The sequence below is a fragment of the Eptesicus fuscus genome, chromosome 3, assembly GCF_027574615.1.
Source record: "Eptesicus fuscus isolate TK198812 chromosome 3, DD_ASM_mEF_20220401, whole genome shotgun sequence".
Lineage (NCBI taxonomy): Eukaryota > Metazoa > Chordata > Mammalia > Chiroptera > Vespertilionidae > Eptesicus > Eptesicus fuscus.
Window position 1 is genome coordinate 17,835,839 of NC_072475.1, and position 26,114 is coordinate 17,861,952.

At 37.4% G+C, this 26,114-nt stretch overlaps 1 protein-coding gene across 1 annotated transcript; it reads left to right on the forward strand.

Moving 5' to 3' along the window:
• Window positions 1-250: 250 nt before the first annotated feature.
• On the forward strand, window positions 251-25,473 carry AADACL2 (arylacetamide deacetylase like 2). The gene is made up of 5 exons (XM_028151688.2): window positions 251-391; window positions 3,267-3,489; window positions 11,609-11,678; window positions 15,126-15,297; window positions 24,759-25,473. Exons 1-5 carry the CDS (start codon window positions 251-253, stop codon window positions 25,359-25,361), a joined length of 1,209 nt encoding a protein of 402 aa, XP_028007489.2. The 3' UTR covers window positions 25,362-25,473.
• The last annotated feature ends 641 nt before the right edge of the window (window positions 25,474-26,114 follow it).

Sequence of the window (26,114 nt, forward strand, 5' to 3'; positions counted from 1 at the left end):
AAACACTGTGGGAGGTTTTAATTGCATGCTAATGATATCAGCATCAACTGACAAATTACATCTGTCTCAGAGTCAGCGCAATATAAGTTTCTACTGATGTTGTAATGTTAGACTTGAAGATTAACTTCATGTTGTTAAGATTATCACATTCCCTGAGAGGGTTTCCAAGCTACATTGTTCTGCTACTTATTATTTAATATTAATAGAACTGTTTTAATCTTGGCAGTGTGAAGAGGCTGGAAAGAGGAATATGAATGGGTCCAAAGCTCTGTGTTTGGCACTGTTTTGTGTTCTCTTTGCTTCTCATATTTATATACCCATTCCAGGCAACATTGAAGAACGCTGGAAAGTAATGGCCTTGGATGTAGTTGTTAAAACTTTTACATTTATGGTAAGATGATAATTTTTCCTCTGGATATTGGGGTGCCTTGTTAACTTGTGAATTTTCTATTAATTATTGTTTGTAAATAACCATTGTTTGTTCACTAGAATAAATGAACTACATGAAATTAAGTAAGTAAAACTTGGTGTAGCAGTGCAAAACAGAATGAGACAGAATTGTTGTTTCCAAAGAGTTTATGTCTAAATGTAAACTCTATCTGTTGTGATATGCATAAAAGAAATGGTACTTTTAAAGGGAAAACTTGGATGTTTATTTGATAACTTGACTTATATTTGAGTTTCCAGGGACAATCTAGTTCCATAGGACAGACCTAAGCGTTGATGTTTGTACCTGTTTGATGTTAATATAGGGCTCTTACTATTTCAATGGCTTCTATTGTCCATCTCAATTCTACATTGCTGGGTTTCAGAGATTGTCTGACTTGGAATATGCAGGGTAGATTATGAGTTCAAGCAAAAATAGCTCCTTGGCAAGGGGAAGACATGGTTATAAACTAAAATTTTTGAGGTTATATATACAATGCATAGGCTTTCCATAATATATACCTCTGCTCATTTCCACTATCCTTCCATTATTTTTACCCGTTTAAAGAGGAAGAAAAAGAGGTTCAGAAGAGTTTATGCAGCTAGAAATTGACAACTCCAGAATCTGAACTCAGGACTGCCTCATTTCAAAACTCAAATTCTCTCCACAAAACCAGGTGGCTCCCGGAAAGGTTCTCTGATGAGAGTAACAATATGAGGCTGCAAGGAGAAGGCAGTGACAGCAGCAGATGATTAGAGAAGTGAGCAATCCGTGGTCTAAGAGGGAGAGGCTGTCCCATGGAACTTTGTACAGTGGATGACCGTTCTCTGAAACCACAGCCACTTCTTGTCTGTGTCTGCTGAGTCCTGATACTTTCCTCTCAAACCACTCCTAGGGGCTCACTTTCACCATACTGTCTTTTCCTAATGCTCTCACTTCACTTACACAAAGTCAAAGAATATGTGGGTTAACAAGTGCCAGCTCCATAGAGAAACTGCTGTTATCTTACTTGACTCTTTCATATGTATTTAAAACTCAGAGTGACTGATGCTGATATTATCAAAAGTACATTAGCAGAACAGCCAACTTTAAAGTTCTACTTTTACTTTCTTAACTACAAATTATTCTTACCTACCTATAGTAAAAATAATGCACTTCATGCATTTGATGTCATAGATGGGTTGCCCTTTATTAAAAAAAATATTGCGAAAAGCACATATGTAATTACTTTAAAGATTATTCTAGTAAAATCAACAGTCTTTCGCTGTTATAGGGAAAACAATTTTATTATTGTCAGGACTGAATTTTGCAACTCAAAGTTGTGATACCAGTAAGAAAAATTAATTTTTAATGTATGAAAGGGAAGTGAAAATTAAAGTTCTTGGCAAAGTGGCCTTGAAAAATAAACACATTTACTATGTTATCACATGTCAAATTGAAAGACAGTTTGAGAAAGAAACATGCCCAATCCTGAGACATTTCCTTAGCTCTTCATGCAATTTTTTTTTTTACCTTTATAAAGAAGATAATAATGATAAATACTTTGCAGCATTGCTCTGAGAATTAGAGATCTTGTATTCTAGGCAAACACAAAATAATCTCTAAAGTGGTAGCTTTTGATTGTTCCAAAAATGCTTAAGTATCTATTCAAAACCAGGAGATATCTAAGAAATGAAAAAAGGTAATTTGCCAAAACATTCTAATTTTTAAAAGCCAATTCAGCAAATGAAAAATTAAATTAACACAATTTAACCATTCATCAAAAACATGCTTTAAGGAACATTCTATGTGAGTGCATGCAATTAGGATTACAACACTAAAAAGCTCATGTTAGTGAGGAATGCTTACCTAACAATAAGACAAGATTGTCTGAGTACTTACATGGGCTAGGCACTCTTCTATGGTGCATTGAAAGTCCTAACTCATGTAAACCCTACTAAAACCCAGTGAGGAATTCTATATGATTATTAATTATTACGATTTTAATTATATAGATAAGAAAATTGAAGTACAGAGAGTAATTTGCTTAAGGTCAGACAGAGTGTACAGGGGTATAAGAAACTAGTCTAGAAAAACAGTTGCAGACTTGGCTTTGAGATTTAATGGCTATAATTTTTAGTTTTTGCATGTTTCCTTAACATTAAAGTGTGGGGATTAGATGTTCTCTAAACCCTTGCAATACCTTAAACTCTTTGGAATAATTATAGTAATAAAGGCTGTTTAATGTACTATTGACCATGGTTTTTTTTTTTAAGTTTTTCTTTTGAATAAACTGTCCAGTGACATGTCACCCAGGTCCTGGAGAAGCTGTTCAGAAATACCAAGGAGATATTTTTTTCAATGATATCAAATATGGGGGTGAGGGCTTGGTTGAGGGGGAGGGAATGGTGAAAGGGCTATGAACAGGAATCTATTTGAAATTAAAAACCAGGACATTTGAATCATTTAGATGATAGTTAATATTTTAGATTAAATACAATTAAAAATAACAAAGAGAGAAATATGACAGCGTGCCAAAAAGAAAGGAAGGAAGGATGTTATAAGACCTAGCGATTTTTCCGGTAATAATTTACAATTAAGAAATAATTATGATGGGCATAAAAGAAACTGTCAGTAAATTGAAGCTTTTGAGTAAGATAGTTATTAGTCTAAAGACATAATACTTGAGATTTTCAACAGCAATAAATTTATGCAATAAGAGCTACACAATATTATTTGGAAACAATTTTTGTAAACATTCTTATTGTTTATTTATTTTGCTTATGTTTTTCACTTTCCCTCTGTATGCATTTGATGTTATTTAAAGATGAAAACATTTACTTTTGTTCTGCTCTTACAGGGTATATGTTTTGAAAATCTAGGTATTATATCATTTGAAGACTTTATTTCCATAATATTCAGGCTGGATTTTACCCAACCACTTTCAGATGAATATGTCACAGTGACTGATACAGCATTTACTGACATTCCAGTGCGTTTGTACTTGCCAAAGAGAAAGTCAGAAACTCCAAGACGAGCTGTAATCTATATTCATGGTGGAGCTTATTGTTTGGGAAGTTTCAGTAAGTTCATTATATAAGTCAAGAGTATAATAGGTTATATGTTTTTGATATAAGGACAATTTGATATAAATATACTTACATACATATATACATACATACATATCTACATAGATACTGTGCATAAGTATAGCTATAAATATTAGGTATCTAATAGAGAAATATACATAGACATATCTAGCAAAATATAACATGGAGATTGTCATTTCCATTTTTTTTGTTTTGTTTTGTTTTTTGGTAAGCATTTTCTTCTCGGCTTTTTTTCGTTGAGTAAGCTTATTATTGAATGTAGGACATGAAAGTCAATTAGTACACTTTTTTCTTTGGGATCAGAATATATTCAAGAATAGAAACATTGAGGTGGTGCAGATGTATTAAACAGTAAATCAGAAGCATATGCTGTTGGTGGCTACAAAAATACATTTGTAATTACTGATAGCCATAATGCTAACAGTGGAAGAGCCTAGAATAGTTGTTAGCCTTGATTATAAAAGGAAAACACAAAATTGAACTATGTAATGATTTTGTGAAAACACAAAATTGAACTATGAAGTCTAGTGTTCCTACTTATGTCTGGTGATGATTCTAAGAGGCAAATATTGCAGATTCAAAAAAAATACATGAACAAATTCACCTTTTGGAAAACTCCATCTTAAAATGGTGCTAGTATTTGGGGGTGGGGGGTGAGCAGTGTTCTACTTAATTAAAATATGAAGTTCAACAAATTAATAGAATTGAAGAAAAGTAAATAGGTCATAAGTGTAAGTTTTCACCTTCTGTCTTTCTCTAAGCCTCATTTGATTCTAAGTAGTTTGAGAATCTTACAAAGATATATGCAATATAGCAAGTGACACTTTACCAAATTTGAGTAATGAATATTAGTCAAAGAGAAAATAAGCATGGAAAATTAATGAAGCACAAAGGCTTTGATTAGTATGCAAAACACTAAGATGGTTAGACTGTAATTTTGCATTTCTGATAGCTAACATTTTTTGGGGGGAACCATAATTAGTTATAAATTTTGCAGTGACTTGTCATAAAGATGGTTTAGGTGACTCAAACAGAGGTCAAAGATTTATTCAGTTGATAAGCATCAGGGAGCATTTGAAGACCGCGTGGCTCCTCCGTTGAAGAAGGATTATGGTTTATTCAGTAGGCTGATAAAAGGTGAGTGCATGCCCCTTGGCAGCTCAGGCAACAGTATTCAACTTCAACAAAAACTCATGTGTGGGGATCAGTCCTGTGTTCCTGTTCCGTGATTGCTTTGGTTGGTAGAATCATGAAAGTCATCATAGCAGTATTGCTTTCGCAAGCCTTGTTTTAGTAACTCCTGAGTGTTCACAGGGTAGGGAAGATGGTAGCAGTGCAGTAAAAATAAGGGAGCAAATGTAGAAGGTCAGGGCAAACAGTGGCCCTCTATTATGTCTGTTTTATTCTTTTTATCATCTACAAAGTGAAAAACAAGCACAATATAAAATTGGATCATTTAAAAAATCAGACAAAAATGAGCCCTTTCACCTTAGAAAAAGAGTTTCTATTATATAAAGGACATCTTAAAACTCTTCTTTCGGGCAGCTATTGATTTTTATGATCATCTTTATAAATATACTACAGGCCCGGTGCACAAAATTCGTGCATGGGGGGGGGGGTGTCCCTCAGCCCAACCTGCACCCTCTCTAATCTGGGACACCTTGAGGTCGGACATCCCTCTCACAATCCAGGACTGCTTAATCCCAACCACCTGCCTGCCTCTGCCTGATTGCCCCTAACCGCTTCTGCCTGCCAGCCTGATAACCCCCTAACCACTCCACTGCCAGCCTGATCGACACCTAACTGCTCTCCAGTCTGCCCGATTGCTCCTAACTGCCCTCCTCTGCAGACCTGGTCTCCCCCTAACTGCCCTCCCTTGCAGGCCTGGTCTCCCCCAAAAGCCCTCCCCTGCAGGCCTGGTCCCCCCTCAACTGACCTCCCCTTGCAGCCCTGGTCCCCCCAAGCTGCTATCCCCTGAAGGCCTGCCCCCCCCCCAACTGCCCTCCCCTGCAGACCTGGTCTCCCCCAACTGCCTTCCTCTGCCGAACCTGGTCACACCTAACTGCCCTCCCTGCTTGCCTGATCACCTACAACTGCCCTCCCCTTCAGTCCTTGTCTCCCAAAACTGCCCTCCCCTGCAGGCCTGGGTCCCCGCCAACTGCCCTCCCTTGCTAGCCTGGTTTCCCCCAACTGCCCTCCTCTGCCAGCCTGGTCACCCCCAACTTCCCACAACTGCCCTCCCCTGCCAGTCATCTTGTGGCAGTCATCTTGTGTCCACATGGGGGCAGCCATCTTGTGTCTTGGAGTGACAGTCAATTTGCATATTACTCTTTTATTAGATAGGATGCTGAGAGCATGACTACAAACATATAATATGTAAAAGAAATTCTAGGAGCAGGTAATAGGATGCAGTCGGGATGTGACTCAGAGGTGACATTTATAATATCCAGTAAAGTAGGTGTTCTATATATTCTTTAGGAAATCCTAAAAGATTGTTTTCTTAAAGATTTAGAAAGAACCTGAACAAGTGATTTCTAAAGCACTGTGATGAGGAAGGGAAGAACGGTTCTTTTCTACTGCTATCTATAATAATAAGAGTGTAATATGCTAATTAGACCAGACATCCTTCTGGACGACCTTCTAGACGACCTTCTAGATGAAGCTAGGGCTGCAAGGGCTCAGGCAGCAACCATAGCTGCCAGGGCTGAGCCCCTTGCACGAATTTCGTGCACTGGGCCTCTAGTTAAGGTATAAAACCTTAAGACAGTGGTATTCCAATATTAGTGCCTCAGAATCAGCTAGAAGACTTGTTAAGATTTGGGGACCCCACATGCAGAATTTTTGATTCAGTAAGTCAATGGTGGGACCTAAGAATTTGCATTTCAAGTTGGTTTCCAGTTACTGCTGATGGTACTGATCTGGGGACTGTTTCTGGTAACCAGTGCCACATGTTCTACTGTGGCTCAGACATCCTGTCCCATGAGGCTGGTCAGTTCTGCCTCTCTTTCTTATTCATGACTGTTCTGAGTCTGTGTCACTCCAGGTCTCTTAGCCCCTGCCAGTCAGCTAAAGACCATGGGTATTACTATTTCTGAGGAAATAGAGGACATGAGGGATTGTATGTCCTCAGATTTTTGAAGACTTCATAGTTAGCTGAATCCTGCCTTTCCATAAAGTATCAACCAGACCTGTATTTTAACTCACTTCTTTCTAACACTCTCACAAGAAGCATCTTTTGACAAAATTAGTCTTTCTATCTTTGCTTTATATCATGGGGCTCTTACCCTATCATTAGACAACATCAGTATATGTCCATCAATCCTCTATCTTAAAGTTGTTGTTTGTTTTCTTGTTTTTAATTTTTTAATGAGTCCTCCTTAACATTTTATGGTCATTGTTACCTTGAAAAAAATAAGTCCCCACTTAACTCTCTCGTCCCTTATCATTTTCCTTTCTTTCTCAGATTAATTTCCATACACAATAAACTCTTGCCTTCCCCCATTTCCTTGTTTGCCCCCTTTTTTAACTATATTTTTAAATATGATTTTATTAATTTCAGAGAGAGAAGGGAGAGGGAGAGAGAGATAGAAACATCAATGATGAGAATCATTGATTGGCTGCCTCCTGCATGATCCTTACTGGGGATCCAGCATGCAACCAGCCCCCTTTTAATTAGTTCCTTAAGCTCTATAACCTACTGCGTTTGGTGAAGATCACCCCTTTCTCCTTTTTGATATTCACTGATCCTTCCTTTGTTTTCTATGAAAAAAAATCCCCTAAAGTTTCTGTCGTTTATTTTTTTTCTCAATCTTTCTCTTTTCCATGTCTTATTTTAAAACAAAACAAACAAATTAACAGTCTCCATATTTACTTTGTATATACTCTCATTCCCCAGAATTTAATCCCTACCTCCCAGCTTCAACTCTACACATTCTCTTTTCTGATCCTTTATTTTCTCCAAATACCCAATATGCTACTGACAACCAGTTCTGAATCTCCTTCTCTGACAATATCCTGAATTCTGGATCCTCATTAAAACTACAATTAGACATTTACTACTGGACAAACCAGACATCTCAAGTTAAGTATGACGGAGCACAGTCCATTGTCTTATGTCCAAACAGTCTTATCTAAATCAACCTCTCATCTTCTTGAATGCTCTCAGTAAACAGCAATTATCACCAATTCTTTGCTGTTCCTGGAGATGACATTAAATTACATCGCATTCATTCCCCTTTTGAATATTTTGACCTCATTGATACAATTTAGTACTTCATGATCTTTTACAGATGTTCCTTTCTGATGTCCCTGCCTTTATCCTACTGAACTTTATTTCATCTTATATATTTAGCGCTCTCTAACATGAAAATCTGGTTATATGACTTCTTTGTCTAAATTCTTTAGGAACTCCCATCATTTAATGAAATAAATCAAAATCCCTTAGCACAGTGTTCAGATTTCCAGATTCTTACATTCTTTAACTTTCTTGTCCCTGCCAATGCAATGCTTTTCTCCATAATTTTATTTCAACCATACCAAGGGACCTTTAGTCTCCCAAACACAACATGAATGCTCATTTCTCTCTGTGACTATGCTTTCCTAACATGTCTTTCCAATCTTACTTCTAGAAAACTCTTTCTCATCCTTTTATATTTAGGTAAAGTATCAATTCAGCTGTGTGTGCACATGTGCATGTATATACACATGCTGGGGCGGGGGGATGCTCAAGTGTGTGCGTGTGTAGGCTTCCCTAGTTCTATAAGATTTTAGCAACATTCCTGTGTGTCCTTTGCAGCTTGTATAAGCTTGATGCCAACAATTCTTGCTTTGTTTCACAACTGTTACATGTTTGCTTTAGCATCTCCTTATAAGTGGCATGACCTCCTAGCATCTAGCAAAGCACTTTCCATACAGTAAATGTTCAACAAATGTCCTTTGGGGGGGAAAAAAAATTAAAGGGAATTCTGTTATAGATCTTTAGAGTGATTATCAAAAAAAATTTTTCCTAGTACTTTTCTCTTATGTCTTTTTCATTTCCCTAATGTTTTTAGTAAATTAGATTTCATCTATTATTCAATTTATATTGGGCATTAGGATGGTCAGAATATTCAGATTCCTTTTAAGATAAATTAAAGACCAAGTTGGCTTCATTTGTCTACAAAGACAATAATTAATACCACTGAAGTTTTTATAAGGTTTATGAAATATCCAAGTGTTCATATTAATATTACAAGAGAAATACCCACAGATAGAAATATATCATTTAAAAATTTGAAAATAAGAGGGGGGTGAGTAGAGGTAGAATAGGGCACAGAGGGATAAATGGTAATGGAAAGAATTAAATTTAATTACAATTTAAAAAGAAAGAAAATAACTATTTAAAAATATTTGGAAGTGTTCCTGATTATTAGATTGATTTCCTCTTCATTGACAAGGGCAATGACTGTGATCAGTAATTTCTAAAAATATGAAATTATTATTCAGAACATTACATTCCAACATTCAGCTTAGCTGAATTCCAGTTGTGCCTTTATTCTGTTTTTGTTTTACATGTGCATATTGTATGTTTTTAGATCTCAAAAAACTCATATAGGTAAACTATAAATTACTTAGGATACTTTTATTTGTTGACAAATCAAGACAGATGCAGCAACTATTCCCTGGTATTTGCTAATTTTGATTTCTTTTCTTTTTTCCCCCCTAGGCTTTCTATTTTTTTCTTATTAAAATTTGACAAAATTGCTTTAAGAACTAAGACATTTTTTTTTAAAATTCTCTAGTAGAACCTTTACATACTTCTGTGTTTATTGCTTTTAAACATTTATCCTAATGTCTTATTATTTCTTTCTGGATCCTATAAGTACTATAAATTCAATAAATGGACATATAAAAAAAGAAAAAAAATCAGATTGCAAATATTGCGTGCATTGAGACAGTTTGCATTACAGAATAGAAAACAAAAACTTAAATTGAGTTTTATTATAAAACTAGAGGCCTGGTGCACAATTTGTGCACTGGCGGGGTCCCTTGGCCTGGCTTGGGGGGATCGGGCTGAAACCAGCTCTCCAACATCTCCCAAGGGGTCCTGGATTGCGAGAGGGAGTTTCTTGGGTGATGCATCCTGGAATTGGGCTCCCTCCTCTCTGGTTCCAGGTGCATCACCAAGAACCGCAGCTGCCAAGTCACCACAGCTTGGCAGCTCCTGCATTAAGCATCTGCCCCCTAGTGGTCAGTGCATGTCATAGCTACTGGTCAGATGGTCAGACTGTCACTTAGGCTTTTATGTATATAGACTAGAGGCACAAAATTCGTGCACTGGGGGGAGGGTGTCCCTCAGCCCAGCCTGCACCCTCTTCAATCTGGGACCCCTCAGGATTTCTGACTAAACTGTCAGACATCCCTCTCACAATAAGGAACTGCTGGCTCCCAACTGCTCGCCTGCCTGCCTGCCTGATAGCCCCTAACTGCTTCTTCCTGCCAGCCTGATCACCCCCTAACCACTCCCCTGCCAGCCTGATCGATGCCTAACTGCTCCCCTGCAGGCCTGGTCCCCCAAACTGCCCTCCCCTGCTGACCTGGTTGCCCCTAACTGCCTTCTTCTGCTGGCCATCTTGTGGCAGCCATATTGTGACCACATGGGGGTGGCCATCTTGTGTGAGGGTGTGATGGTCAATTTGCATATTACCTCTTTATTATATAAGATAAGCAAAACAGCCCAGCCAGTGTGGCTTGGTGGTTGAGTGTCAACCTGTAGGTCAGGAGGTCGCAGATTGATTCCCAGTCAGGGGCACATGCCTGGGTTATGGGCTCAGTCCCCATGTGGGGCATGTAGGAGGTGGCAGATCAATGATTCTCTCTTGTCATTGATGTTTCTGTATCTCTCTCCCTCTTCCTTCCTCTCTGAAATCAAATTTTAAATTTTTTTTTAAAAATAAGCAAAAAAATAATTGGTAGATAAAAGTAAAAACATGTTTGAAATACATCATTAAGGGACTTTAAATGTGAGGATCAATGGATTCTTATACATTTTGATCTTCACCTATACATAGCCTTTTCTCATGTTATTAATTTCATCTTTAATGAAAACATTATTGTTTCTACATAAAAGACTAGTTGATTTGTTTTTCTGATTTTAAGGTTATTACATATCCAGTATTTAATTTGAAGTTTTGCTAATATGTAGCAGACACCTTAGAAAAACCTAGAATTTGATCACAATTCTAGAATTCTCTGAATTTCTAGAATCTTGTGGTAAACAAAGTAACAGTAGATGTCACAGATTTGCCAAAGTGCTGTGACCAGGGCATTGAACTGGTAAATTGGATTTGTGGGTACATAGAGATATATGTGGGGTGTGTGTATATGTGTGTTGGGGGAGAGGTGATGACTTGTATGCCAAGCATGCCACAAGGAATATGTACATCAAACCACACACTGACTTGTCAGAGACTCTCAAAATCTAGCTGCTTTTTTATAGACTTTGTCTTACATGCCAAGGTTATGGACCATTTCACAATGTGGTGTATTGGGAGAAAATGAAGGTTTTAAGGAGCCATGTTATTGAGTGTTGTAGTTTTAGACAGTCAACTCATCTATTGCTTTTTCATTTCACTTAGTTCTAAGCCAATTGAAAGATTATACACAAAGTTCAGGTAAATAAAATCAAAACAGAACCATTGTTTCTAGTGAAGCTTGGAGAATGTGTATCCAGGTGTTGTTGAGTCAGAGACTCATCTGTAGTGGCTGGTTGCCTAGAGAAGCAGAGCGCAAGACCACAAAGGGTTCTTGGGAGTATCATTGTGTGTAGACAACAGATGACCAGCGAAAATTAGAATGGGCTGAGCCTAGTTTCAATTCCCCAAAGCACCAATGAGCCATGTAATTTTTTTACCCCTGGGGATAGCAACTGAAGAAACACTCCTGTAGACTGTGTCATGCTGATTCAGGTCACTCTGCATATAAAAAGTGATAGGGAAAATGGTTCCTTGTAATACTCAAATCACATTTCTGTCCAAGTTCATAGCTATGATTTTCTGTTGCTGTTTTTTTTTTTATTACAAGGAGAACTTTGACATTTATTTCTTCATTTCAGAGCAGACGGCTTTTGACCTCCTCAACAGATGGACTGCAAACAAACTTGATGCTGTTGTTGTAGGAGTGGAGTAAGAGAATACTTTTCTTTGGCTACTATGATTTTTGCTTTCACAAAGTAGAGGTTTGATTTCCTAATCAAGTCAGCTATGCCTCAAAGATAACATTTAAGAATTTATATATTTTATTTGTAACCATTACAACATACAGTAGACTTCAAATATGTCCAGTATCTCATTATTCTCCTGTGATATGGGAATTTCTGTGTATTTTTTAAAACATTATTGCTCTAGATTCTTAAACTCAGATTGTATAAGGCCCTACTTATGCCCCAAGAAACATGGCTAGAGAGAAAGAAATAAACAATTATACATTGGGGATGTTAGGTTGTATCTAAGTTGATGTTTTACTTCAGAACAAGTCTTTGAAGTATTATAGAAAGTAAAGGTTGAGATCAGCTGATAATTTTAAACCACTTTCCAGAAAAGTGACCTTACATTCTGGATTTTGCTAGAACATAAAAGAATGTCTTAGGTCAGTTCAATATTTTCTTATGCTGGTATAGTCTGGAATTCTAAAGCCAACATTCTCAGGAGAAATTTTTTTCTGCTGACTCTTCTCTAGTAATGAAAATATAGAAAGTTCTAATCCAATAGTTCTTTCAGGATATTGTGACATAGTTTTTGTTTGTTTGCTTGCTTGTTGCTTGAAGCTATGGAAATTTAGAGAAAAAACTAAAGTAAAATTTCCTCAACTAAAACATGATTGCCATTGTTACTGTTGTGGTTACTTACAGTATCTAGAATAATTTTCTGTCTTCAGAATATTTATAATATGACATTCTTCTTACTTCCATAACTTTCAATGTAATCTAAATCTTTTCATTTCAAATCTGTTTTAATATAATGATATATTTTTGGTTGGTATATCTATTCTATTAAATTCTTATGTGTTGTACTTTTCCCTAAAAAGTCTCAATTTACTGCACTTAAAATAGTAGGTACCAACATCTTTTGTGTACATACTTATGTTTAATTATATTTTACTTAGGATTCTAAATACAGTTTATAATAAAATTTAAGGATCATCTCAACAACACTTAATATTAAGTACAGATATTTACAAGTTTTAACATTCTAAAGAAAAAGGAAAAGTTTGCTCTAAGAACAGGCTAATAGAGATATTTTGTTTTTACTGGTTTACATATACAGTATATATATACTGAGTGGCCAGATTATTATGACCACCCCATCAGTACTTCATTGGGCCACCTTTTGCCTTCAATACTGTGGCAATTCTTCTTGGCATTGACTCCACGAGATGTTGAAAGGTGATGTGAGGAATCTGACACCATGCCTGATGAATAGCACTGTCCAGTTCTGTGAGATTTGATGGTTGTGGAACCAGCTGCCTGATGGCTCTTTTAACTTCATCCCACAAATGCTCAATTGGATTGAGATCTGGTGATTGTGGGGCCACCTAAGCAAGGTAAAGTCTCCCTCATGTCTTTAAACCACTACTGCACAATATGAGCACCATGGCATGGCACATTGTCTTGTTGGAAGAAGCCATCTCCATTGGGATATGCCACTAACATGATAGGATGAACTTGATCAGCAATGATACTTAGGTATGTTGTGCTATTCAGATGTTGCTCCACATGAATTAAAGGGCCCAAATCATGCCAGGAAAACATGCCCCAAACAATAACACTGCCCCCACCAGCTTGAAGGGTTGTACTCATGCATGTGGGGGCATGCTTTCATGCTGTTTCCGCAAAATTCTCACTCTGCCATCTGCAGGATGCAACTGGAAACATGATTCATCAGACCACATGACTTTTTTCCAATGCTCGACTGTCCAATCCTTGTGTTTCTGTGTGAATTTGACACGTTTTATCTTGATAACTGCAGACAGCAAGGTGTTCGAACAGGCCTTTAGCTTCCATATCCCATACAATGCAGTGTATGGCTAATTTGCCTACAAACATCAGATGGTCACAATAATCTGGCCACTCAGTCTTATTACTATACTAGTGGCCCAGTATACTAGTGGCCCAGTGCATGAAATTCATGCATGGGGGGGAGGGGTGTCCCTCAGCCTGGCCTGCACCCTCTCCAATCTGGGACCCCTAAGGGGATAACCAGCGGACATCCCTCTCACAATCCAGAACTGCTGGCTTTTAACGGCTTGACTGCCTGCCTGCCTGATAGGCCTTAACTACTTCTGCCTGCCAGCCTGATTGTCCCTAACTGCTCCCATGCTGGCTTGATTGCCCCTAACCACCTCTGCCTCATCCCCACACCTGGGACCCAGGATTCCCTCCTCCAGCTGACTACAGGCATCTGGGATCTGAGCTTCCCTCCCTCTGGTCAGCCATAGGCACCCGGGCTGACTGCAGCCGCAGGGGATGGTGGGCAGGTGGCTTCGCCTGGGATGCAGCCACAAGTGCTGGTACCTGGGACCACAGGGTGGGTGGCTTCTCCGTCTTCCTTGGGATGCAGTGTGGGCGACTTCTCTGGCTGGCTGCAGCCTGGGATCACTGGGCAGGCAGCTTCTTCATCTCCCGGGCTGCACCTAGCCTCAGGCGCTGGGGCCTGGTTTCTCTGTCTCCCCCAGGACGTGGGGCAGGCAGACGTGAGGCTTCTGCAGCTGGCTGCGGCCTGGGATCACGGGGTAGGCGGCTTCTTGGTCTCCCTGGCCGCAGCCAGCCTTAGACACTGGCACCCGACTTCTCCGACTCCCACAGGCCTGGAGCGGCTGGGGGGCGGGTTCACCACCATCTTTGTCAGGTTAATTTGCATACTCATTCCTGATTGGCTGGTGAGTGTCGCTGAGGTATGGTCAATTTGCATCTTTCTCTTTTATTAGTGTGTGTGTGTGTATATATATATATGAAAATCTATTTATATCTATTCAAAGAATCATATGATAGTGTGAATTTACCAGAAACTAGCAAGATTTCTAGCATATTTAAATGTTATATATATTTCAAAAACTTTATCTAGAATAAACTCCTGGGCATTATCCATAATGAGGTATGTGCATTACCAGTGTGTAGAATTTTTATCTAAATAACCTTAAAAAATAGGACATTTGCCTAGAATATGCTCTCAGATCTTCTGCCTTCAAACATCAATGTTGCTTTTTCAATAATTTTTAAAAATGCTTTTGAGCACCAGTTACACTGAGAATATGATGTAAGCTATAGAGCATCTTTAATCCAAAATGTGCTTGGACTAAAAGTTATGGTTATAGTATCAGGAAGTTCATAACAATCCCCTTACTTCTCACATGCAATGCCATCCATGGACCTTAGATATGATGTGAAAAGCTTTATTTCTATTTTTATTTTTTCACATCATAATGACTTAGCAGAAAACTCGGGTTTGATTTTTGGAAGATAAAACAATAAAACCTGTTTAATTACACCTATTTGATACTTGGAAGCTACATAGACAGATACAACCATAATGGTACTTATTAGAACTGTTTAAATACATTTTTCTTTTTCAAAGCTATAGACTAGCTCCCCAACACCGTTTTCCTGCTCAGTTTGAAGACAGCATCGCTGCAGTCAAGTTTTTTCTTCAGGATAAAATTCTTACGAAATATGGAGTGGATCCCACCCGAATCTGTGTTTCAGGAGACAGTTCTGGGGGCAATTTAGCAGCAGCAGTGACTCAACAGGTACATTATATTAGTCTTTATGCTGGGAAATAGAGGTCAAAGGTTATTTCCCCCCTCTTACAGATAGCTAGTTCTTCCAGAACCATTTCTTGAAAAGACCATCCTTTATTGTTGGATTACAGTGATGCTTGCATTTAAAATCAATTGACCATAATAATATGACAATCTATTTCTGAATTTTCTCTTCTGTTCCACTGATCTATATGTCTATCCTTATGCCAATACTATGTTGACTTCAGCTTTGTTTTTTGTTTTTGTTTTTTTCTAAATTATTTATAGTACTCCATGTCTTTTCCCTCAAAATACTAGGATATCTTGTCAATTTCTAAATAAAGAAAGACTAATTGAATTTTGATTGGTACTGCACTGAATCTATAAATTTGGAGAGGATTGACATCTTAATAATGATACTTCTAATTAATGCACATGGTATATCTCATATTTTATTTAGGTCCTCTTCAATTTCTTCAGCAATATAAAATATGAGATACACCATGTGCATCAATTGAAAATAGTTTCCCATAGTTATTCCTGAGTTACTTTGGAAAGTTTCATTTAAAATATATTTCCAAATGTTTATTGATAGTACATAAAAATACATTTGATTTTTAAAGTAACCTTACAATTATATTCTTGAAAATTTTACTTATAAATTCTAGTAGTTATTTTTTTACATCTCCTATGATTTTCTATACAATCATATCTTCTGCAACTTAAGAGAGTTTCAATTCTTCCTTTTCAATTTTTATGCTTTTATTTTATTTTCTTAATCAGTGCACTGGCTGGGACTTCCAGTACAATATTAATTATTTTTTCCTCTGAAACTTAGGAGGAAATCATGTAATATTTCACCAATAAATATGATGTTAACTGAAGGTTTTCCATAGTTGGCTTTTGTCAGATTGAGGAATCCCTTCTATTCCTTTTTACAGATAGTTTTTGCATAAATGGGTATGGAATTTGCTAACTGCTTTTAATGCATCTATTTCACATTTCCATATGATTCCTCACCTTTAATTTTTTTAATGTGGTAAGTTATGTCAATTGACTTTCAGACATTACATTATGCTTGCATTCAGGCATGGGCCTCATTTGGTCATGATGAATAAAAATTTTATATATGGCTAGTTTCCATTTGCTAAAATTAAACATGTAGAGCTTTGGGAGGGATTGCTTTCTATTTAAAAAAAATATCTTTGTCAGATATTGACCTAAGTTTTATACTGGCCTCATTAAATCATCTGGGAAGCATTCCGATACCTTTTTGCTTAATTTCTTTTCTCTCAAATATTAAAATAAATTACTCGTGCTTGGAGCACTTAGAAGATTGCACATACAAACAGAGAGACATATATATATATATATATATATATATATATATATATATATATATACACACTATACACATGTGAATATATATACACACATATGCATATATACCTATGCCTATACGTATGTACTGATCTGTAACACCACGTACACATATAAAGCCCTATTGTGGAGCCATTACATCAGTGGTAGCAAAATTTAACCTTTGGCTCTGCACCCTGGGCCTCCTTATCACCCAAGATGCTCCACTTCAATGCCCTTTGTGGTTAGAGTACTACATAAATTTTCTTAGGGGAACAAAGGAAGTTTGCAAACCATTTAGACGTGTTGATTGCTGAGGTCTCTTCCACCCTGAACTAACCTGATGTGTATTTGAAATAATATGTCAGTTATTCAAAGGATCTTGCTGGCCTGGGGGGAGAAGTTAATTTAGGAAAGAAATTTGGAAACAGTGGTCACTTTCAGATTGTTATACTAGCTGCCATGCCAAGTCATATAGCAAGCTGATCTTGATTCTTATCTAAAACCGGTTTAGTGGATGTAGAGATTCTGAAAACTGTCCAACAATTACCCAACAATGACTGATCAAGCAACACCTTGCCACACCTATAATTTCTACATGCACAATGTAATGTTTGCTTGGCTTTAGAAGTAAAGAAAGCTTTTGAAATGATGAGCAGATGTAGCCATAGCGATTTATGAAGAAATGAAGACCCACCGAGCAATCTTCAATATTAATATAGCCACCAAAAATAAATGCAATTCACAAATAAAATTTGTAGGGCAGTACACATTGTTTTCTTGAAGTAAAATAAAATTTGATATGATTCTATTATTTGCATTATACAAAAAAAGAGTAGATATTTAAATATTGGTCTATCTGTTCGAAGAGATTGTTACAACTGAGAATGCTGCATTAAAAACTCAGTGTACTTTAAGAACATAAGAAAAGTAATTTCCTTTACCTTTTCTTATATATTTTTATAATCATATTTGAAGTTACTTGTATTCATGGTCTGGTAAACTTTCTATATTTTATATTTTCATAGAAGTTTTATTTTCTGCACTAGGTTTATTCTTTTTTTTTTTTCTTAATCCTCACACGAGGATATATTTTCATTGATTTTTAGAGAGAGTGGAAGGGAGAGGGAAACATCAATGTGAAAGAAACACCTAGATTGGTTGCCTCCTGCACATGCCCAACAAGGACCAAGGCCAGGGAAGAGCTTGCGATTGAGGTGTGTGCCCTTGACCGGAATTGAATCCAGGACCCTTAGGTCCCCAATACTATATTCACTGACCAAAACTGGCTGGAGCTCCACTAGGTTTATCGATCTGGGTTATAAAAAATAACTTTTGCTTTGTAACGATCAGAAACTTTTTTCTAAAGTCTCATGACCCTGTGACTAATAATATGTTATAGAATTATGGATTGAAAAACTCAGTTTCAATAAGAATGCAACTCGGAGAAATCAATATTGTTGTACTAGTACACTCTGAGAAGACTAAAAGCAAATATATTAGATTTATTTTTCCCATATTTTTACAAAAAATGACCCAACATTTCATATGGAATTCACAATATAAAAAGATGTTCTTATGGATTAGAAGTACAAATAGATTCTTCTGTAGTTTTCTTTTGTGGACTTTGTCCATTTTTCAATTATATTACCATTATTGAAAGGAAATGAACCTTTCAGCTATAATTCTGAGATTTTCTGATAACATCACATTCTGTACCCTAAATCATTAAGGTTAATTGCCAGTCACAATGATCTGGATGGTCACTACAGTTAAGGAAAATTTTCTGGACGTGGTTTCTCTTTCTGAGAGTTCATTACTAGTATACTAGAGACCTGGTGCACAAACTTCATGCAAGGGTAGGCCTTCACAGACCTGGCTGCCTCAGCCCTTGCAGCCCTGGTTTCATCTGGAAGGTCATCTGGAAGAACGTCCGGATGGTTGTTCCGCTGTTCAACCATTCAGTCGATTTACATATTATGCTTTTATTATTATAGATAAAATGACATTGATTTTTCACATTGGTATTTCTCTCTTTCCCTTCCTCTATCTCTCAAATCAACAAATACATGTTTAAAAGAAAAGGGATAAAAAAGATTAATAAGCCCAATTTTTAACCCTTCAAATCTCTGTCATATCACATCTTTTCTGTACCCAAATTCAAAAAAAAAATTACTCTATTTTTCTACATAATTAGAATATACACTCCTCAGTTCATCACCCTGTGTTCTGCACTAGCCATTTATTTTAACTTTCTATGGGTAAGCTTGTCAATCACCCTTTATTTTTTCTAAATCTATGCACATTTTTGTTGTTCTTTTTTTTTTCTTTCTTTATTGATTAAGGTATTACATATGTGTCCTTATCCCCCCATTGCCCCCCACCCCCGCCCAACACTCATGCCCTCACCCCCCTGGTGTCTGTGTCCATTGGTTAGGCTTATATGCATGCATACAAGTCCTTTGGTTGATCTTTCCCCCTTACCCCTAACCTTCCGCTCCCTTCTCTCTGAGGTTTGAACATCTGATCGATGCTTCTCTGTCTCTGGATCCATTTTTGTTCATCAGTTTATGTATTTAATTATATTCCACAAATGAGTGAGATCATGTGATATTTATCTTTCTCTGACTGACTTATTTCGCTTAGGACAATGCTCTCCAGGACCATCCATGCTGTTGAAAATGATAGGAGTCCCTTCCTTTTTACAGCAGTGTAGTATTCCATTGTGTAGATGTACCACAGGTTTTTAATCCACTCATCTCCTGATGGGCATTTAGGCTGTTTGCAAATCTTAGCTATAGTAAATTGTGCTGCTATGAACATAGGGGTGCATATATCCTTTCTGATTGGTGTTTCTAGTTTCTTGGGATATATTCCTAGAAGTGGGATCACTGGGTAAAATGGGAGTTCCATTTTTCGTTTTTTGAGGAAACTCCATACTGTTTTCCATAGTAGCTGTGCCAGTCTGCATTCCCACCAGCAGTGCACAAGGGTTCCTTTTTCTCCACATCCTCGCCAGCACTTGTTGTTTGTTTATTTGTTGATAATAGCCATTCTGACAGGTGTGAGATGGTACCTCATTGTTTTGATTTGCATCTCTTAGATGATTAGTGACTTTGAGCATGTTTTCATATGTCTCTTGGCCTTCCTTATGTCCTCTTTCAAAAAGTATCTATTTTTTGCCCATTTTTTATGGGGTTGATTATCTTTCTTTTGTTGTTTTTATATAACTAATTTTTATTATTTAAAATTCTTAAAAAAAAAAATTCTTGCCAACTTTTGTTTTAGAAAACTTTTCCTTACCATGCTATGGATAATGGCACTCTCTTTGTTCTCTTCTAAGTTCTCTTCCATTCAGTTTTTTAAAAAAATAATTTATTGATTTTTAGAAAGAGAGAAAGGGAGAAGAGAGAAACATCGATGTGAGAACATAACATTGGTTAGCTGCCTCCTGCATGCCCCCCATCAGGGATTAACCCCACAACCCAGGCATGTTCCTTGACCCCTCAGTGCATGGGACGATGTACAACCAACTGAGCCACACTGGCAGGGCCCTTCCATTTAGTTTTATGTGAGACAAAACTTTTTACACTCCCTGGTATTTCCCAGGGTTCAACTCTTTGGTCATTCTGTCTTGTCTCCCATTCTCTCCATGCTCTCATGGCTCAACTCTGATTTATCTGCTGAAGGCTCTCTAATCCACATCTTCTACTGTTACTACTGTCCTGAGCTCAAAACCCATACACCAGAGTAGATGTTTCCACCTGGATGTTCCATAAGCTCCAGAGACACCTCCAGGCAAAGCTCTTTTATGTTACCTCTATATTACCTGTAGCAGTTTATACACAGAATATAGTGCTTATCCTTTTATTTGTTGCATGTGAAATTCCCCAACTAGAGTCTTAAGTGTTTGGAAATCTAGGACTGTGTGTGTGTGTGTGTGTGTGTGTGTGTGTGTGTGTGCACGCGCGTGCGTGCACGCGTTCACGCGCACATGTGTGTGTATTTTACTCTTTTTATTTCCAAACCCTGATATCATACCTGTATACCTCTTATCTTTTTTCTCCACCTCTCAGGATTGATGGGGTTTGACCTCCACCTCTCTTCAACTTGTTTTACCTGATTAGTTACTTTCATTAACCTGTCCCATTTCCAACATAGCATGATTTCACAATTTATCTTCAGTGTGTCTTTGTGGGGAGAAAAATGTACACCATTGGAAAGAGCAACTGATTATTCATCTTTGGAATTAGGTTGGTTTGGCTATTTGCCTGAGAAGAGTGTGGGTGGATTTATTTTGTCCCCTCTCTGTTTCTTTCTTTGGTTCTTGGTGGGGAAAACAAAGAAGTCCATAAATATTACATCAGAGTAAAGTATAGTAAATGATGAATTTAGAGAGTTTAGCAAGGTCAGATCATTCAAGGGCTTTGTGATTTATTATTATTATTATTATTATTATTATTATTTACTTAACTCATACCATTGTGATTGAAGAAGATATTTTATATGATTCCAGTGTTCATAAATTTATTGAGACTTATTATGTGTCTTGACATATGCCCTATCTTGGAATATATTCCATATGCACTTGAAAAAATGTGTATTCCTCTTCTTTGAGGTAAAATGTTCTAAAAATATTTATTAAGTTCATCTGCTCTAATATGTTGTTTAAGGACATGGTTTGCTTGTTGATTTTGTGTCTGAATTATCTATTCATTGATGTCAATGAGGTATTTAAGACCTTATTATTACCATGTTACTCTGTATCTCTTGCTTTATGTCCATCTATATTTGCTTTGTACATTTAATTTTTATACTAGCTTTATAATTTGTTGATTCATTGTTTTTGCAAAGTGTTTGCCTTTGTCAGTCAGATTTTTTCTTTTCTATATTTTTGTATTTATATCTTTGATCTTTTCTTTTCCACTTAAAGAAGTTCCTTTATCACTTCTTACAGTACTGGGTTAGTGGTGATGAACTTCTTTAGCTTTCCTTTGTCTGGAAAATTCCTTCTTTCTCCTTCAGTTCTAAATGATAGCCTTGCTGGGAAGAGTAATCTTGATTGTAATTCTTTGCTCTTCCAATTTTAGCATATGTGCTGCCAAAGTGAACACTATGTCTTTGCTTTTCATCACTTTCAATATTTCATGCTAATCCCTTCTCGTCTACAACATTTCTGTTGAGAAATCACCGGACAGTCTGTGGGATCTCCATCTTACATAACCACTTTCCTCTTGCTGCATTTAAAATTCACTTTTGTCTTTAACCTTTGATATTTTAATTATAATATGTCCTGCTGTGGACTTCTTTGTGTTTATCTTGTCTGGGACTCTCTGCACTTCTTGGACTGGTATGTCTATTTCCTTTGCTAGGTTTGGGAAGTTTTCAGTCATTATTTCTTCAAGTAGTATTTTTTTTTAATCCTTTGTGCTCTCTCTTCTCCTGGGATCTTTTTGATGCAATTATTGGTATACTTCATATTGTCCCAGTGGTCCCTTAAACTATTCTCCTTTTTTATTCTTGGTTGTTGTTCCAGTTGGAAGTTTTTCACTACCTTGTCTTCCAGATTACTGATTCAATTTTCCATTTCATCTAATTGCTGTTGATTCCTTCTGATGTTTTATTGATTTCAGTTATTTTGTAACTAGAGGCATGATGCATGAAATCCATGCAAGAGTAGGCCTTCCTTCCCCCGGCTGCCAGCACCAGCTTCCCTCTAGCACCCGAGATCTGGGCTTCCCTCCGGCTGCCGACAGGCACCTGGGACCCTGGCTTCCCTCACAGCCACAGCTTCATCTGGAAGGTCGTCTGCAAGGACGCCCAGTCTAATTAGCATATTAGGCCAGCCACTGCTTGTTCATGGTTTGGGAATGCTTGATAGGAACCACAAAGTGATTGGTTGGTTTCCCCTTGTGCTGGACTTGGATGTGCTTGGGAGAGGCTACACTGCAAACTGAGACCAGCTGCCACTTGTTCTGGATTTGAGACCTTTGGTGGGTGCAATGATGCAAACTGAGGCTAGTTGTCATTTGTGCTGGGACTGTGGCTGCTTAGTTGGAACTATGCTGCAGGCTAAGACTGGCTGCCACTTAAGTCCAGTTTGAGGCCACCTGATGGCAGTGACAGTACCAATTGAGACTGGTTATACGTATGTTCACCTTGTGGCCATTTGGCAGGAGCTACAATTTAAGCCAAGCCCTGTTGTTGTTTGTGTGGGGTTTTTGGACCTTTGAGAGAGTCTGTAGCATGAGCCAAGAGCAACCACTTGCATAGAATTTGTGACCTTTTGAAAAAGTCTGCAGCACAAGCCTAGGGGTTCCATGACTCATGACTTCAAGTGTGTCTGCAGCATGAGCCAAGGCAGGCCACTCCTATGGAGGCACTTCTGGAAGAGGCTCAGACCAGGCAAGGGAATTGAGTTGGGTGAGGTTTCAGGGTGTCACCAGGGTGGGGTGAACTATGTTTGCTAGATTAATGGAGAGCATGAATGTGGCACCTTCCTGCACTGGGTCAGCTTCTGGGAGGAGAGCTCAGCAAAGGAACAATGGTGCCAGCCAGTGATTCTGTCCCTGGAGAGAATGCCAGCCCTCATCCAGAAGTTAGTCAACTTAGTTATTCCCCAGATGTTCCTGGCACTTTTTGAGCTGCTGCCTCTGTGCTGGAGTTTAGATCGAATGCGTTTTTGTACTGCCCCTTGAAGAGCAGCATGTCCTGGTCCCCCACAGACATTTGTCTGTCTGGGATGCAGTCGCCACTGGTTTTCACAGACAGATGTCATGGGACTCCTCTTCCAAGCACTGACCTTAGGAGCCCAGATTGGGGTTGGGCCTGATATATCCTTCCTGTTTCTTACTCATTATACTCAGGTATGGAACCTGCCCTATCTGCATCTCCACCCCTCCTACCTGTCTCAGTTATGACTTTTTCTTCTCTATCATTAGTTATAGGAATCCTGTTCAGCTAGTTTTCAGGTGGTTCTCAGTGGTGGTTGTTCTATAGTGTAGCTGTAATTTTGATGTGATCCTGGCAGGAGGCAATCTCAGAGCTTACCTACTCTGTCATCTTGACTGGAAGTTGGGGTTTTTTTTTTTTAGTCAATAATTTTGACAAAGCTATAAATGCCCTCAATTTCCTCAAGAATATAGTATTTAGTTTTTCCCCATTGGTGGCTCTTCTCTTTCCCCCATTGCCTACTCTATAGAACTCATTTTGTGCACTAAGTCAATTGTTGATAAGGCACCCAATTTGCTAGAGCAAATCTAGCTCTAGATTGTGCTATTATTATGGTCATGAAGCCAGGTTGCTGATATTTCTATCATTACCTCATATTGAGGAAATCACTGTGGTTGCTGCTCTCAGTCTTTCAAATTACTCTTTGATATAGCACCTTAGGGCCAAAATTTTGCAGTATGTCTTACTTTTTTTAATTGAGACATAATTGACATATAACATAATATAATGTTTCAGGTATAAAACATAATGATTCCATATATGTATATATTATAGAATGATCACCACAATAAGTCTATCACCTCACATAGTTATAAAATTTTTCATGTGATGAGAACTTCTAAGATCTACTATCTTAGCAACTTTAAATATACAATATAGCACTATTAACTACTAGAGGCCCAAAGCATGACATTCCTGCAAGAGTAGGTCTTCCTTCCCCTGACTGCCGGCATCGGCTTCCCTCTGGCACCCGGGACCCGAGCTTCCCTCTCAGCCCTGGCTTGGTCAGGAAGGTCGCCCGTAAGGATATCCAGAAGGATGTCTGGTCTAATTAGCATATAATGCTTTTATTATTATAGATAGTCACTATACTGTATATTATATTCCTAGAACTTATGTAATTTATAACTGGTAGTTTGTATCTCTTTTTCTCACACAAAATAAACAAAGTTTTAAAAACTTTACTGTTAAAATGAGCTTGACATTTCTTCATGTCACTCACATTAAAAATATTGTGAAAATAATTATAACATCACATCCATTTATGTAGATTTGTTTATAGCTCAAGATTGCTTAAACCAATAACATTAAATTTCCTCTTCCTGATGTTTTGGAAGTCTTTGCCTTACAAGGTATTATCTTTTTTTTTTTTTTTTCAGGTGCAGAATGATCTTAAAATAAAACATAAAATCAAGGTACAAGCTTTACTTTACCCTCATTTACAGGTAATTGATTCTAATTTGCCATCTCACAGAGAAAATAAGGATGGTGTGTTTCTGACAAGGGAAATGGCCATAAAATTCTTGAGCTTATACATCACCGAGGATAAAACATTTCCCCAGGCACTGAAAAGAAACCAACATATGCCGCTGGAATCAAGACATTTGTTCAAGTTTGTTAACTGGAGTACTCTCTTACCCAAGAAATATAGAAAGGACTATGTTTATACTGAACCAATTCTTGGAAGAACTAGTTATTCATTGCCAGCTCTTATGGACGTCAGAATGTCACCCTTGTTGGCCAATGATTCCCAGTTACAGAATTTGCCATCAACCTATATTGTTACCTGTCAATATGATGTCCTGAGAGATGATGGACTTATGTATGTTTCAAGACTTCAAAATGCTGGAGTTCAAGTTGCTCATGAACATATTGAGGATGGATTCCATGGAGCTCTATCATGTATGACATCACCCATCTATTTACATCTAGGTTTCAGGATAAGAGACATGTATATTAGTTGGCTAGATAAGAATTTATAAATATATATAAAATATATACATGGCATCACTTAGTTGATTGTATTTTGTGATTTTTGTAGTTGTATTACAAAGAACAATGCAATTTGTATTGTCTAAATCTAGACTTGAATCAGTTATAATGATTACTGCATAACCTTGAACTAGTAATATTTTTGACTCACAAAAACTGCATGTGATCCTCTTTTTTCTCATTACTTATGGTTATTACAATTATGTTGGTCTTGATAGAGACCAGTGCTTATTAAAGTTTAGAAATAAGAATAATACTGGCAAGTAAGAGAAGACAATATCCAGACAGGTACAGAAATTATATAAATGGGAAGAGAAAAAAATAAAGAAAGCATCATAAGGAAATTGTATTAGTTTCTTGTGGCTATTATAACAAATTACTACAAAGTATGTGGCTTAAAACAACAGAAATGTATTCTCTAGAGTTCCTGGGCCTGAAGTCCAATATTAGTTTCTTTGGGCCAAAATTAAGGTACTGCTGAGAGACACGTCCAGATGGCTGAGCCCCTGCCTCTTTCACCTGGTGGCTAACAGTACTCCTTGCTGTAGCCAAATCACCTTAATCTCAGAGGCCGGCATCTACAAATCTCACTGCTGCATCTTCACATGGCCTTCTCTTATGCCTCCTCTCACAAGGATACATGTGTTTGTATTCAGATTCTATCCAAATAATCCAGAACAATCTTCCCATTTTGAGATTCTTTTAAAAAAAATTATTTTTATTATTGAAAATATTACACATGT